We start from the raw sequence: 14,424 nt of genomic DNA, 5'->3' as shown, positions 1-14,424 counted from the left end.
ATTCTCTGTGCTGCTGACAGCAGCAAGCCTGATGGAGGACTCGAACTCAAAAACCAAGAGATCCTGACCTGAGCCGAAGTCGGATGCTCAACCGACTGAGCCACCCAGGCGCCCGCCCCTGTTTTAATCTTTTTAGGTCAAAAGTTCTAATATGACTAGACTGTAAAAATTGTATTTTGTTGGTAGACTGGCAAAATCAACAACTTGTCTTGCTGACAGAAGTAACTATAGGATTGACTTTTATTTGACATATTGAAAATTGACTTAATGTTGCTTTGGCTAGAATCACTTTATCTATATAGAAAGAAAGCGCATTGTATTGAAAACAGAAAACAGGCCAGCAGGTAGCAAGTATCACAGAGTAATAACATGGTAACCTCTAGATGCAATGACATAACCCCAAGCATGATGTGTATCTCTGTCTTCTAAAGGTGAAATTGTGACATTAGCACCTGTCACCTACTCAGAGGCTTTGAGGGCTTTGGCCCTGCCAAGATACAGCCATTTATCACCTCTGCTAAGGAGGACGCTTGTAGCTGGCCCAGACTAATGGTCCTCCCAACCTCCTTCCCCCCAACCCCTGAAAAAAAGATTGGAGATCCCCATAGTGGCCCTAACCTACATTCCCTCTTCTGCTCTGAGATGCCAGCATTGACTGGAGGAGTTCTCTGCACTCTGGCTACCCCTGCTTTTGTTCCCTACAAGAAGGAGGAACTAAGCGAAAGTCCCACAGCCGGTTGCTAGATTCACAGCTTCCCACCAGACATTTCTCTGCCTTTTCTTCCACCCTGTGTCCCTAGTGGTTTTAAAACACATTTTTTAGCCCCTCCCCCCTTTTTTGTCAGTGTGAAAAGCCCAAGCCCAGTAATGGGCGTTTAGGGCTACATGTTAGTGGGAGGGGGGCAGCAATATGGGCTCCCAGAAGGAGGATCCGAGCGGACTGACCTGTTGGCTGTTCAGACTGCATCAAGCCTGGCATTGGGGCGCCTGGGTGGCTCAGTTTGTTAAGCTTCTCTTGATTTCGACTCAGGTCACGATCTCATGGTTCACGAAATCAAGCCCCGCATCGGGCTCTGCACTACGTGCGCAGAGCCTGCTTGGGATTCTCTCTCCCTCTCTCTCTGCCCTTCCCCTGAACATGTGCATGCACGCCCTCTCTCTCGCTCTCTCTCTGAAAATATATGAACAAACAAAAACCTGGCATCAAGTCTTCTTAAAATTCTTATATTGCATATGGGGGACTTCAACTTTTATATGTCTGGGGTAAAAGGAGTGTTCTTTTCCTTTAAGATCTACGACTCTTGAAAAAGAAGTTCCTGTCATCTTTATCCACCCTTTAAACACTGGATTATTCCGGATAAAAATTCAAGGAGCCACTGGAAAATTTAACATGGTCATCCCTCTTGTGGATGGGATGATTGTCAGCAGACGAGCCCTTGGTAAGGTCTTCATATATGGCTGAAGAGTTAAGGTTTCTCTCATTTATTTACTGAAACATTTTGTATGAGCCAAGAAGAAGTGGAAATAAGGAAATGGTGATATTACTTAATAGATCCCTTATGTAGAACATGCTGTGGTTCTTGTAAATAGGAAGCATGTTCTGTCGTGTTTTAACTGTGCTTAATCTCCTCAAGTACAAGTAGAGCTACAGTTCGTAAACTGTCAGTCCTGGAAAATGCAGATAGCTGTTTTATAATCCAGGGCAGGAAATGGGGTGTCAGACCAGATTTTTGCTTTTCTTCCCCCCCTTGTCATTATGTAGTTGTTCTAGCAGCTTTGTCTTAGTCGACTTTTGTCTCTCCAGGGATGGGGAGTTTCCCAAATGGAATGAAGGAAGTTTGACCTTGCAGAAGGTAGTTCACTTGAATACTGATAGTTCACCAGATGGCTGGTTATTCATGCTGATTTTAATGCCCTCTGTTTTCAAGGTTTTCTGGTGAGGCAGACTGTAATTAATATTTGTAGAAGAAAGAGACTGGAGAGTGACTCCTACAGCCCACCACACGTCCGCCGGAAACAGAAAATCACTGACATTGTCAACAAGTACCGGAACAAGCAGTTGGAGCCAGAGTTTTATACTTCACTTTTCCAGGAGGTTGGACTCAAGAACTGCACTTCTTAGACACTCTCTGTCTAGGACTGTTGAACTCCAGTTTGGGGCTATGATACCAGAGCAAAACAATTGGATAGGTGATCACTGTAAAAAGAAAAATCACTCCCCAAGAGCTTACTGTTTAATCACCAGAATAGAAGAAACACATTATAAACCCATTTGATAGAAGACTTCCGGCTTTCTAGTGAAATGGGCACCCAGACACAATCATATTCCTCCTGGTAATGATGATATACATTTTAGCCATAAACTTTCTTTTAAAAGTGACAATTTTAGTTAAACATAAGCCTTTTGCGGAGAAGGGCTTTATGCATCTCAGTTAAACACGTGCATTGGTAGTATCAAATTTGCCAATTAGAAGTTGAAGATAGTTTTATACTTCGCTTTTTAGGAGGTTGTGTTCAGAATTAAAATCTGTCTCAGAATCTTCCAGGACATTTAAAGACTCATGTTGATGATAGCATGGAGGAGAAGGAAAGAAATCTCAGCTTTCTGCTCACTCGTAAGTCCATTTGTCGTCCAGATGTCCCAACTGACAGAAACGAGCGTAAATGTGTTTGTTTAGATAAGAAGCCTGACATTAAAATATTTCATGTTTCCTCTCCACATTTCACAAAGTTATCGTCCTCATTACTGCACAGGTCTGTCTGAAGGCCGCAGTTTCTGGGCAGCCTAGGAGCAGATCTAAAATGGAGGCATGGCCCCATCCCTTAACGGGGACACAGGTGGCATTTGTGGGGTTAAGAGTTGTAAGAGAGCAGTGATGCCTCCACTCTCTCCACTGTTGTGCGACTTGGGGACAAAATGACAGGCTAAGCATTTGTGATCCTTTGGTAATTTCTTGGTTCAGTTTTGAGAAATGTAAATTCGTAGCAAGGGTGGAAAATTACTTGGTTTCATCCATTGTCTCTTATTTCAGGACCAAGCAGGAAACTGCAGTAGTTTATGAAGGATTCTAATTTGGGGTTCAGGAAATAGCCTCTCAACGCTACTAATTCAGATCTCTCCCAGAGAGCTGCTGGATTTCATCATAATTGACAAACATTAGTGGCCACCCCCTCAGGTGGCCGCTGTTAGAAATGGCTGTTGTTGTCATATTTTCTGGACTTCTGCCAACTGAAGGCACAACAAATCCCTGCCCGGGTTTTGGAAATACTTCTGTTACCTCGCTGCTACTTTTCTGCCAGGGATAAATGTTTTGAGGTGGCCAGACCCAGAACATCCTTCCAAGGATTCCTGTTACAGAGCTAGAGTGTGCACTGCTCATTTCTCCTATTCCTCTGTGCTTTCTTCTTTATTAAGATTATCTTATGTTAAGAAAGTAAGTGACACGTAAAGTCCAAAGAGGAGTGATCACAGCTGTGTTAGGGGCGGCTTCCCACTTGAACTCTGGTGTCAGTAGACTCTACAGATCAGGGCTGCAGCGGTGTGTGTGGCGTGACGTTTGGGGAGTTAATTAAATGGTGGGGGATAGCAGAGGGCCTAATTCCCAGTGATAGTTCTGTTCCAAAAGTATGTATTTTGTCATCTGTGAGCAAGAAATGTGGGTGTCCTAGCAGCTCTTGGTTTTAAGTTTGCTGCACCTTTTTCTTCATGTTTGTTTTAAGCTCAGGTAAAGGTTACCTCCTCCTTCTATGACTCCAGTTTCCATTCAGGGTATTATATTATTGAAGAACTGATTTTCTTTTTAATCTGGGCAATAAATCAATGTTTCCAGATGGTAGCATGGGGGGGGGGTTGTATGATTAAGATGAATAAACTCTACCCTAAAAATGTTTTATTAACTCAGCAGATACAAGGTGAGGTTTAACAACTTCCATGGAAATTCCAGATTGGCATTTCAAGGGAAAAATGGGCCCTTTTCCTAGTGGACATGAACAAAGAAGGCTTAAATTGATACGCAACTTGTAACATTCCAGAGGTTAAAAATAACTGATTGTAGGTGTACTTCCTTGGTGTGATTCTTCAGATAAAACTCCTGCCTTTAGCATAGTTTCACTGTCAGCAAAACACACGGTGACGTGTGTGCTGGGGTAGGCTGCCTGATCCTTCAGTTTGCTCTAGTTTCTGGCAACTCTTTGTAATTCTCATGGCTTTGGTAAGTGAATAACTGTGTGGAATGTGGTTTGTTGTCTGGAAGACTTTGTGATCGATCTCTCCCAGGGAAGGAGGGATAGTTTCAGAGCTGTGCAGCCCCCGAAGGCATGAAACCCCATTGTGTACAGCACAAACAAAACATAGGGTACATATACCTCGTGAGGTGCTCTTTCCTTCTGCTCAAGATAACATTTACCTAAAAAAAGGGAGTGTGGTCAGAACCCTTGGAACCTTCCACTAGTATGGGTTTGAGTTCGTGGCGACTAAGTTCACCCAACTGCCTTTGTTAAAAATCACTTTGAGTTGAATGATGCCAGAGGAGCAGATCCAGTCCCTAGTAATAACCTTGAGTAGTCCACTTGATAAAGTTGCCCGCATGTATTCATAACCTTCGAAGGGAAGCCAGGACCACTTTGGTCTGTGGCTTAAACAGTGTAGTTGCTGCATTGACAGGTGTTGGGGGGGGGAGGGGTGAGCGTGCCATTTGGTGACAAGGACAGCATTAATTACCCAAGGGACAGAGACACGTAGCCCCTCATAGTACTTTTTCCCGTTAGGGAGATGGGGGCTTTCCCCCTCTTTTCTGGTTGAGAGCACTGATGACAGGAGGCTTTGCCTTTTCTTGTTCAGCCAACTCCTGCTTTTGTCCTGTGCTTCCCCCTAAGACCTCCTCCCACCTAGCCTTGGCCTTGTGAAAGGAATAGCTGCGTGGTGGGTTGCTGTACCACGTACACCCATGCTCCTTGTTGCCCTCCATTTCCAGGCCCTCGATTTCAGGGCAGCCCATTCTCCTCTGGACTCACTTAAAATACAAAAAAACCCAACCCCACATCTTTGGCCAGTAATGTCAGTTGTCCATGGGTTGCGTGTATGAAGCCTTTATAAATGGTTACTTTCTACATGCTCTGGGGAAGCATTTATCAGACTCTGCACAGTGATTTTGAGAGGGACGGAGTCTTCGAGAGTATTTCTGTTGGAAGGTGGAGCTTTACCCAAAGTGGGAATCAGCCTTGCTCAAAGCTAGGTGGTAGACGGGACACTCCTAGCAGTGGTTCTCCATTCAGCATTTTTAAACCCATTCAGGTTATATCGTCCTAAAAAGAATTGGCTTCTGTGTTTACATGAAACAGTAGGTTGAATTTCGATGATCTGTTTTAAGGATTTTCATGACAGCCTCTTTTCCTGAGACGGAGAGATTGGAGGTAATCCACCCGCTAAATGTGGAATCTAACTGTGGGTTCTCGGTAGCTGACGAAGCCATGTACTGTATAGTGTGTTTCTCAGAGTATCAGCTCACATTCTTCAGATGCTTTTCTTTTTTTAATGGTGAGGGAAAAGGTGTGATTTGGGATTCCACAGTGCCTTGCATATAGTAGGCGCCCAATAATTATTTGTTGAAGCAAACCAAGTTTCCCAAGTCCTTGCCTCTTGCAGTGACCAAGAACATCTTTCTCCTCTGAAGGGCTTGGCAGTTGTGGCTAAAAAATAAGCAGTATCATTATTTGCTTGAAATCATATATACGATTTGTATGAATTTCTGTATGTTGCCAAGACATGATCTTTTTCTTATTGTATTTTCTGTAAATATTTCTGGCACTGAACTGTAAAGTAAAGGCAAAATGTAAATACGAAGGTGTACCTGTGTCCCCTCGCCTCCTGTGTTTTCTCTTCGTCAGTTAGGGAAGAAGGCCCAGAGGCTTGTTTGTATTTATGCCGATCCTTTGTCCAGAAGAAACCCATGGAATATTGAATGTAATACATTTAGTCAATTAAATTTTAAGGAGATTCTTATCTAATAATGTTTTGTGTGCTTTTGGTTACAGGCTGAAGTTTGACTCCTGCAGTGGGTGTTTCTAATTTACTGTTTCCAGGGCGTGTGTGCTCTGCTTTGGCTGACCGTCGTGATTTAGATCTGTGCGTTTTTACTCTGGCTTTGTAGAAGTTACACAGAATACTCAAAATCAGATTAATTCTTTAAAAAATTTTTAGTTGGATTATAATTCACATACCGTCTTAGTTTCAGGGCATACCATAATGAGTCGCTGTTTTTACACACTATGAATCGATCACCTCGATGGGTGTAGTTACTCTCTGTCACTGTACAGAGTTACCACAGAGCTTGTGCAGCGGAAACCCGGCCGACAGAAGCCCCACCGTACGGGGGCTGGTGTTCACCGAGGGCCCGGCCGGCTGTGTTGTAGGAACACGGATATGCCGGCCACGCCCTCTGACTGCCAAAGATCTGGGCTCTGCTAGGGCTAGCAGTCAGGAAAGGGGAGAGACGCAAAGGAAGTCACCCGCGCCCCCCCCCCCCCGCCATCACCCCCTGTCCCTGTGAGGAGGGTTGGTTACAGAGGGTTCCATGCAGCCCGATTAGCACCTTCCCGCCTAGCTCCGTGGGGGGGGGGGGGGGGGGGGGGGTTGTACCACTTGAAGAACCAGTGATGAGAATGGTTAGGGTGTACCGCCTCCGCCAAGAGCCGCCCTTCCAGCCTGGCACTGACTCGACCGGACGTGAATGTGACCCACCCCCCCCCCCCCCAAACTGTTCCTGGAAGCCAGGGCTGGGAGCTGCCTTCCCTGCAGTTGTGTGTCCATGCTTGCTCTGCCCTCAGGACTCCGGCTGGTTCTTGGTGGCCAGGGAAGTGTCTCCTTGGGCTGATGGCACAGTGGTCCTATTTTGGGCTCTGGCAAGAAAATGTGTATTCAAGCCTTTCCCACCAGTGCCGCTCAGCCCTTTGTGACCCCAGTCCCTTCAGGACCCAGTGCCAAGAGATTCCCCCCGACCCCCAGCCTCAACCCAGACCATTCCTGGTCTTGGCCTCTGGACTCTGAGTGGCACAGCCTGCCAAGGCACTGTTTTTCTTAGAGACACATTCTAATGCCGTCCGCCCAGGCCTCCTCCCCTGGGGACTCCAGTCATCCCAACACTGGGCTAAAACGGTCTCTCAACCACTGGCTTCCGAGCTCCAGCTCTCCCGTCCCCTGCCCTGCCTTGCCACCCGTTCCCTGTTTTTCTGTGGCTGGCTCCGCTTGCCTTTCTCCCTGAGCTGGTGTCTTCCTTCCTCTTAGGGGCATCCTTCCGCCCCGTATCTCCCCCAGGTCTACCACCCAGTTCTCGCATCTGCTCTCCCAGCCTGGAACTGGGTCTGCCTGACCTTCCAACCCGTGCTCCGTGAGTTGCTGTGATGCCAAAATCCGGGCCGCATCAGACTGGTTGCTCCTGAACATGTTGCGTCCTGGGCCTCACCTGGAGTTTCTGACTCAGAGCAAGGGGAGCGTAGGAATTGGTGTGTTTCACAGGCACTTGCCTGTAGTAACTGGGGCAGCTGGCCCAGGACCCTCTTGGACAGGGCAATGCTTGTGCCTCCCTCCCCTCCACAGGCAGCAGCCATTCTGCCTGTGAACTTCCCATACACGTCAGGCACCCCGTCTGGCCAGTCTCGCTCCAGTGCCGGGATTTGGGGCCCCGGAGGTCCAGAGCCTCCTTCCTGCCACAGGGCTTTGCACAGGGAGGTGTACGAACTACTTCCTGAATGAATGAATGACAGAAGAGGTGGGAAGAGAGAAGAATGACTTTTGAGAGTCATCTGTGCACCTGGGACACAAAGGAGCAAGGCCGACACCTTAGAAGCCCCTCACTGAAAACTCTAATGAGAGGTGCAGAAGCTTCTAGATTAGTCATTTATTGAGGACCTATTGTGTGTTAGAATGTTTTTAAATGGCAGCCCAGTGACCCAGGCTGGCTCAGCAGACTTGTTTGGTTTAGCCAACCGTGTTTTAAATGCTTGATGCAACATTTTTAAGTTGGGAGAGTTCACATAAAAATGCAGATTTGGGGGGCTCTCTTGGAATAGATGTGGCAATACTGGACCTGCCTTTCCCACACAGCACTTCACTGCCTGAAGCTGTGACAGCTGCCTGCTTTAGATGCACCACGTTCCACCCAGTCTGCCACCCCCCCACCCCCGCACTGCCAGCAGGTGCAGATGTGGGCACCTGTAGCCCGGATGACAGGGCCTGGGATCTGACTGGCTCCTGAAGGAACCTGTGACCTCAAAATACATGAACACCCACCCGAGGGCGATGCTCATCCCATCGTTTACTCCGATTTTTAGCAACCTGGTGAGATGAGAATTGTTTCCATCTTCTAAGAGGATGCAAGGAGGTGTCCCATGAACCCCTAGGATCTCAGCAGGAATTCAAACCCAAGTCGACCTGCCTGGAAGCCTGGGCTTTTGTTCTTAGCCAGACTGTCTCCACTGCCACTGACTGCCAAGCTCTCCTTGTGTCTGAAGGACGTTGTGACTTCCTTGTTACGTCACCCACTCAGTCACAGTTGGGCTGAGAGCAGAGTGTGGCCCGGCCCCCCAGGTCCCCAGGGCAGCCCTGCCAGCCCGGCACAGGCAGGCCCGGCTTAGTCACACACACACCATGAAGTACCCGCTGGTGCCACTGGTGGACGACCTCACGTTTTCTTTCCTGGTGTTCTGGCTCTGCCTGCCCGTGGGCTTGCTGTTGGTCTTGCTGATCGTCTGGCTACGCTTCTTACTTAGCCAAGGTGAGCTGCTCTGCAGGGGCCCTGATCCTGGAGCCTAGTAGGGGGTCCCAAAGCAACCGCACAGACCAGTTTCCTTCTTGTGCTTTAACTGCTGGGATGGCTGAGACGAGCAGTCGCCTGTAGGGGAAAAGGATTAATCGAGTAGTTTAGTTTCTCGACCTAGAGGCCAAGAGTGAGTCCCCTAGTTCAGAAGCAGTATGTGTGTGTGCACACCTGTGTCCCCTCAGGGCCACTGCTAGCACAGAAGGTCTTTGGTACAAATCAGAAATAGGTGGCCCCTATGGGCAGATGAAGTAGGGAAAGGGGCCCTCTCCTGCGGGTATAGCCAGGGCACAAGGCTGGGGGAAGATTTCAGCCCCTGCTGCTCCCTCAGCTGGGTGCTTTTGTGCAGTAAACAACTTAGACGATGGGACATGGCAGCCCTAAGCCTTTATTAGGTGCCCAGGGACCACTCACACTGCTTTCTGCCCGGACTGTACCTCAGGGAGGATCTGGATTCTCTGGGACGCCAGATCACGGAGGCTGACACTTTGCCCTGAGCTCAGTATGTCACCGAGAGGAACAGAAGGCGGGGTGAAGCTGGCCATGAGGGAAGTTGGGGGCCAGTGGCAGGGGTCACCCTCTGCTCCTCAGGTGTCCTGGCTCCCTGGACACTCCCTTCTCCAGGGGGCCTCTTCCTAGGGAACTCTTGCCCTCCCACCTCCTCCAGAGTTCCATGACCTTTGGCCCGCTGAGGAGGGAGGGTACTGATAGGCTGCCAGCCCTGGTCAGACGGCATTGAGACAGGGGAAGCAGTTCACCCCCAAACCCTCCCCAGGAGCTCAGATGTGGGGTGCTGGTAATGGTGTAATTATTGGGAGTTCCTGGCAAGAGCTTCCAGAAAATGTCTATTTACATTCTCATATTCCCAGGACGGACCGCAGCCCTCCCTGAGGGACGAAACGTCAGGCAGCGGGCTGGTGGCTGGTGGGAGTCAGAGCACTTGTCTGTGTGGCTAGAAATGCCGTCTCTCTGGAGTCGAGGAAACGTGGGCTCAGATTTTAGCCTTGCCCCTGAATAGTTCATCATAATTGCTAACGTTTTCTCCACCCTGTGCAAAGGCTTGTGGTAAACACTGATGTGCATAATTTCATTTAATCCTCAGAATAACCCTGCGAAGTAATCCTTATCGTACAATTGAGGAAACTGAGGCTTGGGGAGAGAAGCAACGTGCCCAGGTCACACACCTGTGAAGTACTTACGAGTGCCGGTTATCTGGCGTCACCTCCTGCCTCTGCTGCCTACCAGCTCTGTGACTTGGGGCAAGTCCTCTCAGCCTTGGGTTCCTCATCGACAGAATGGAGATAATAAGGGCCCCTTCCATTTGGGGCTGTGGAGAGAGCATGTCGCGGGTAGGGCATCCAGTGCATGTACACACGTGGCACATAGTAGGTGCTTATAGGCTGAGAAATTATCCAGTCAGTGTTTACTTTTCATCATGGTAGGAGGACATATAGGCATGGCTTTGGATGGCTTCTCCGAGGAGACACCTTACCTAAGGTCTAGGGTACTAATCTCCAGCACTCCATTCTCCTTGAAGGCCCTGCTCTAAAACCATCCACAGCCTTCCCTGTCCTCAGACTTTCTCCGACATCTCACACGGCCCCTTGCAATAAGGCCTTTGGTCATTTGCAATGACCAGAATGTGGGGCGAGCAGTCTTCCCTCAGGGTCCCAGTCTTCTTGGAACTCTTAGAGTTACTGCATCGGTCCTGTCCTTGTGCCAGGGTCTGGGCCTGCCAAGAATTGAGGGACCTGTTCTCAGGACACCCTGGCCTGTGCTCTTCTATTCTGCTGTGGATCTTGTTATTGGAACTCGTTTGGCCTGGAATCCGGTGTGAAAAGCAGACAGGACTGGCTCTGATTCCTCCTTCCCACCCCCATCCGGCCTGGCTCAGCAGGGCAGTGCCAGGGCCCAGAAGGCAGACGGTTTGAGCAGGGAGTGCCACGTGGCCCGTGAGGACGTGCCTTCTCAAGTAGACTGGGGAGCAAGGGGAGGAGAAGGGAACCGCCTGGCAAGATGGCCGTTGAGGCGAGAAAAGGTTGTGGGTGGCTGAGCCCTGCAGAAGCTGGCCAGTGGGGACCACACTAATCCTGGACCATGACATTAAGAGAGAGGATGAAGCCACATGGTGCCCTTCAAGCGGAAGGTGCTCTGCTGAGGACGTTTCCTTTGTGATTGGAAAGGACTTTGCAGAAGGAAGAAGAGAAACCTCCAAAGAGATGGATTTAAGGCCGAAATGCGCCTTTTGAGGGTCCTGCCCACCCTCGTGGTGGTCCTCGGAGCGAGGTGTTAAATCCAAAGCTACCTTTGAATTCCCTGACCTCAAACAAGTGCACCTGCTGAAACTGCGGAGGGCTCTCTTCAGCCTCCTTTACTTTTCTGCAACCAGCGAAACATCTTACAAGTACAGGAAGAGAAAGAACCTCCCCCATCTCCTCTCCTTTCTCCTCGACCTCACCTTCTCGAGACAAGCCGTGTTCACAAGCTCATGCTCCTATTTAATAACACACGTAGGTTTTCCAAAAAATTGGAGAGGGGGCAGGATTGTTAGCTTGGTTTTCAGAAAAAGGGAGGAGATCCTCCTATATACATTTCTCTGAAACTTGCTTGTAATGTATCATAGACCTCCTGCAAGTCGAAAGCTACAGATTTCATGCAATTGTTTTAACAGCTTCTGACTTGCTGTTGGATAGATGGGCCAGCTCTTTATGTGGTGCAATGTGCTACACTTCAGTCAACCAGATCTCTCATGATGGACACACACACAGTTTCCAGGGTGTTTTATTGCTTGTGCATGCTTCACCACAAAACAGTGCTGCAGTGGAAATCATTGCATGTATACACTCAGATATTTGTTAATAAATGGACTGGTGGACAAATGGATGGATGGGTCATTGTTGGATTTGTGTCTCCTCAGTGCCGTTCTTGGACCACACCCAATACAGGTAGGTCATTTGCTTGCCTCTAGGGCCCTTCCCTATTTATTAGGTAGATCTAGCCACCTTCTGAGTCATAGACAACTTTTTTGGTCCCTGGTCACCTACAAGGTCCTGAAGTCTTCCTGAGATCTCTGGGCTGTCCCATATGTCATGATTCTGCCTTGGCCCCTTGGTCTTGGGGATGCCCAGGCCTGGCAGGGGGCTCCTTTTGGGTTAGGGGTAGGAGATAGGATGTAACCACCCAAGAGGCCTTGTCTTGTACCTCCACAGATTCAGAGGAAGACAACTCAGATTTATGCTTTGAGTGGGAGCCCTGGAGCAAAGGCCCAGCCCAGTTTTGCTGGGAGGGGACACTGTATAGCCAAGAGGAGGAAGAGCCCTGCTGGTGAGCCTTTTCAGCCAGGTGAGACCTTTCTGGGGGCAGGTAGGGGGAGCCTCAGGTCCTTCCCAAAGCCTAGGGCAGCTGCTGTGTTGGAGGTCTGTTCCCTCCACCACACTGGAGAGCTGATTTTCTCCTCCATGTTGGGGAACCCTCTGCGTCATTCTCTTGGAGACCTGTTTTTGCCATGTTGGAGGACCAGCCTCTTCTGCCATGAAGAGTTCCTTTACAAAGATCCCCTACCCTTTACCTCTGTGACCTCACCCCCCACCACCCTCCTTAGGGTCTTTGCAGTGGCTATTCCCTCTGCCTGGAACTCTTTTCCCCCATATCCACTTGGTGCACTCCCTCATCTCTGAGGTTGAGCTCAAATGTCCCCCTTACTCCACTCTAGATTGTCTTCTGTGATAGCACTTATCACCTTCTGACCTGCTCAATAATTGATGCATCCAAATCCAGAGCACTCCCGGCCACGCCTGACACACAATGGGGGATCACTAGATACTTGTAGAAGGAATGACACGACAGTGATGATGATGATGGCTGATACTCAGCGGATGCCTTCATAGCTACCAGGGCCTTTGCTAAGCATTTCCCTTTCACGAGCTCATTAATGAAATCCTATGAGGAGGATATTATTCTTGCCTCCATTTTGCAAATGACCCTAATCGGCAGTGGAGTTGAGCGATTCGCCTGAAGTACCAGGGCTCTGGCACCTGGAAGCCCGGAAAGGTCTCATCCATTCCAGTGGAGTTCAGTGCCATCCCTGTGCCAACGACGCCGACGCTCTCACCTTCCTTCTCAGCTCTATTAGCTGCTTGACACATTTTCCTGGCTAGAATGGGAGTCTTGATTCCCTTGGCTACCCAACAAAGCAAAACACAGCACCCGCTCTTCCAGCTCCTCTCCATCTCCATGAACAGCCAGCGCCTCCGTGGATTGGTCTCATTCCTTGAGCCGTAAATGCAGGGGCCAGCTTTTACACCTTCTTTTCTTTTCAGCCCATATCCAGTCCATCAGTAAGTCCTAGACTCTGTCTCTCACACATCCACTTCTCTCTGTTCCCACAGTCACGTGGCCTACCCTATTCCCAAGTCAGCTGATGCAACCTGTCACTAATCCACAACGTAGGTCACAATGTGGAGCCCCTGGCTGTCTGAGTAGAGAACGGAGGTGGGGTGAGAAGCAGCAACCCTCGCTTAACCTCGGTTACACCGATTCTTAGATTTTGTGGGTCATGACCTTGACAGTTGAGCGTGCTTTCCCTGGAAACACACACACACACACACACACACACACACACACACGTGCATGCACTCGAGTTTTGTGTTCAGGGCCAGCTTCACGGGTGGTAACCCGTGTAGTCCCATGAAGTCCCATGTTCAGAAGAGCCTCATGCTTGGTTTAATGTTCTGCTGTTACTTGTCTTAAAATTCTTAATTTTTGAATGAGGGTCCCCACAGATTCATTTTTTAGTGGGCCCACAAATAATGTAGCCTGACCTGTTTGTGTATAATTAGTGGGGTAAGAAAAGGAGATTTTTTTTTTTTTTTTTTGGACTCTGCTCAAGAATCCATTTAAATTTTTTTTTTTCTCAACGTTTTTATTTATTTTTGGGACAGAGAGAGACAGAGCATGAACGGGGGAAGGGCAGAGAGAGAGAGAGACACAGAATCGGAAACAGACTCCAGGCTCTGAGCCATCAGCCCAGAGCCCGACGCGGGGCTCGAACTCACGGACCGCGAGATCGTGACCTGGCTGAAGTCGGACGCTTAACCAACTGCGCCACCCAGGCGCCCCGAGAATCCATTTATATAGAGCCCACCCCGTTGAGTATCTGTTGTTCTCTCTCACTCTTTCGTTCCATTGTCATCCCTAGAGCCAACCTTCCATGTTTCTCCAGCCTGGTTTTCCTGGAGTCGGCAGGGCGGTGGCAGTGGCCAAGGTGGATGGGAGAGACCCACCGGGGAGGGAAGAAGACTGCCAAGGGAGGTGCTTCCCTGGGATCCCCGACTCATCTCCTCCATCAGTGGACACACAAACGCCTCCAAAGGACCCTGCTCTTCGCCCACTACAGACAACCTCCCAGGATCCCCGGGGAGGAGCCCGAGTCCGTGAAGGTGGTATAAGCAGGCACAAGGGGAGAAGTTGGCCAACTGAATTTAGAGGAAGTCCTAGGACAGGGCCGGGCCAGAAGGTGTAGGTCCGTGTTAAAGAAACAAGGAAGGTTCCTGTGCTCAGGAGACCCCCTGACAAATCTGCTGGGCCTGGCCAAATCCATTCACTTAACAAG

General features: G+C 49.2%; 2 protein-coding genes across 10 annotated transcripts in view; both read left to right on the top strand.

Annotated features, from left to right (window-relative positions):
- RALGAPB (Ral GTPase activating protein non-catalytic subunit beta) overlaps positions 1-6,006 on the top strand; it is an 88,891-nt gene extending 82,885 nt beyond the window's left edge. For all 7 annotated transcript variants that reach the window (XM_045444624.1, XM_045444625.1, XM_045444623.1 and 4 more), the window contains 2 exons: positions 1,291-1,439; positions 1,929-6,006. In XM_045444624.1, coding sequence (XP_045300580.1) covers positions 1,291-1,439; positions 1,929-2,122 — 343 coding nt within the window. In that variant the 3' untranslated portion in view covers positions 2,123-6,006. The remainder of the gene's footprint in view (positions 1-1,290; positions 1,440-1,928) is intronic.
- Positions 6,007-7,918: 1,912 nt separating this feature from the next.
- Positions 7,919-13,397, top strand: ADIG (adipogenin). 3 transcript variants are annotated; one of them, XR_006703184.1, is made up of 3 exons: positions 7,928-8,771; positions 9,916-11,758; positions 12,023-12,139. XR_006703184.1 is itself a non-coding variant. In XM_045444626.1 (2 exons), the coding sequence occupies exons 1-2, from the start codon at positions 8,645-8,647 to the stop codon at positions 12,139-12,141; spliced, it is 246 nt and encodes an 81-aa protein (XP_045300582.1). In that variant the 5' UTR covers positions 7,919-8,644; the 3' UTR covers positions 12,142-13,397. The 3 variants fall into 3 exon arrangements, 1 of the variants encoding a protein (XP_045300582.1); XR_006703185.1 differs by lacking the exon at positions 12,023-12,139 and having other exon boundaries at positions 7,919-8,771; positions 9,916-11,696; XM_045444626.1 differs by lacking the exon at positions 9,916-11,758 and having other exon boundaries at positions 7,919-8,771; positions 12,023-13,397.
- The last annotated feature ends 1,027 nt before the right edge of the window (positions 13,398-14,424 follow it).

This window comes from Leopardus geoffroyi, chromosome A3, assembly GCF_018350155.1.
Source record: "Leopardus geoffroyi isolate Oge1 chromosome A3, O.geoffroyi_Oge1_pat1.0, whole genome shotgun sequence".
Taxonomy (NCBI): Eukaryota; Metazoa; Chordata; class Mammalia; order Carnivora; family Felidae; genus Leopardus; species Leopardus geoffroyi.
This window is presented reverse-complemented; position numbering and strand designations above follow the sequence as displayed.

Coding starts and splice junctions, on each gene's coding strand:
- ADIG (XM_045444626.1), top strand. CDS start 8,645: ATGAAGTACCCGCTGGTGCCACTGGTGGACGACCTCACGTTTTCTTTC. Junction 8,772..12,022: donor ACGCTTCTTACTTAGCCAAG/GTGAGCTGCTCT, acceptor GTACCTCCACAG/ATTCAGAGGAAGACAACTCA.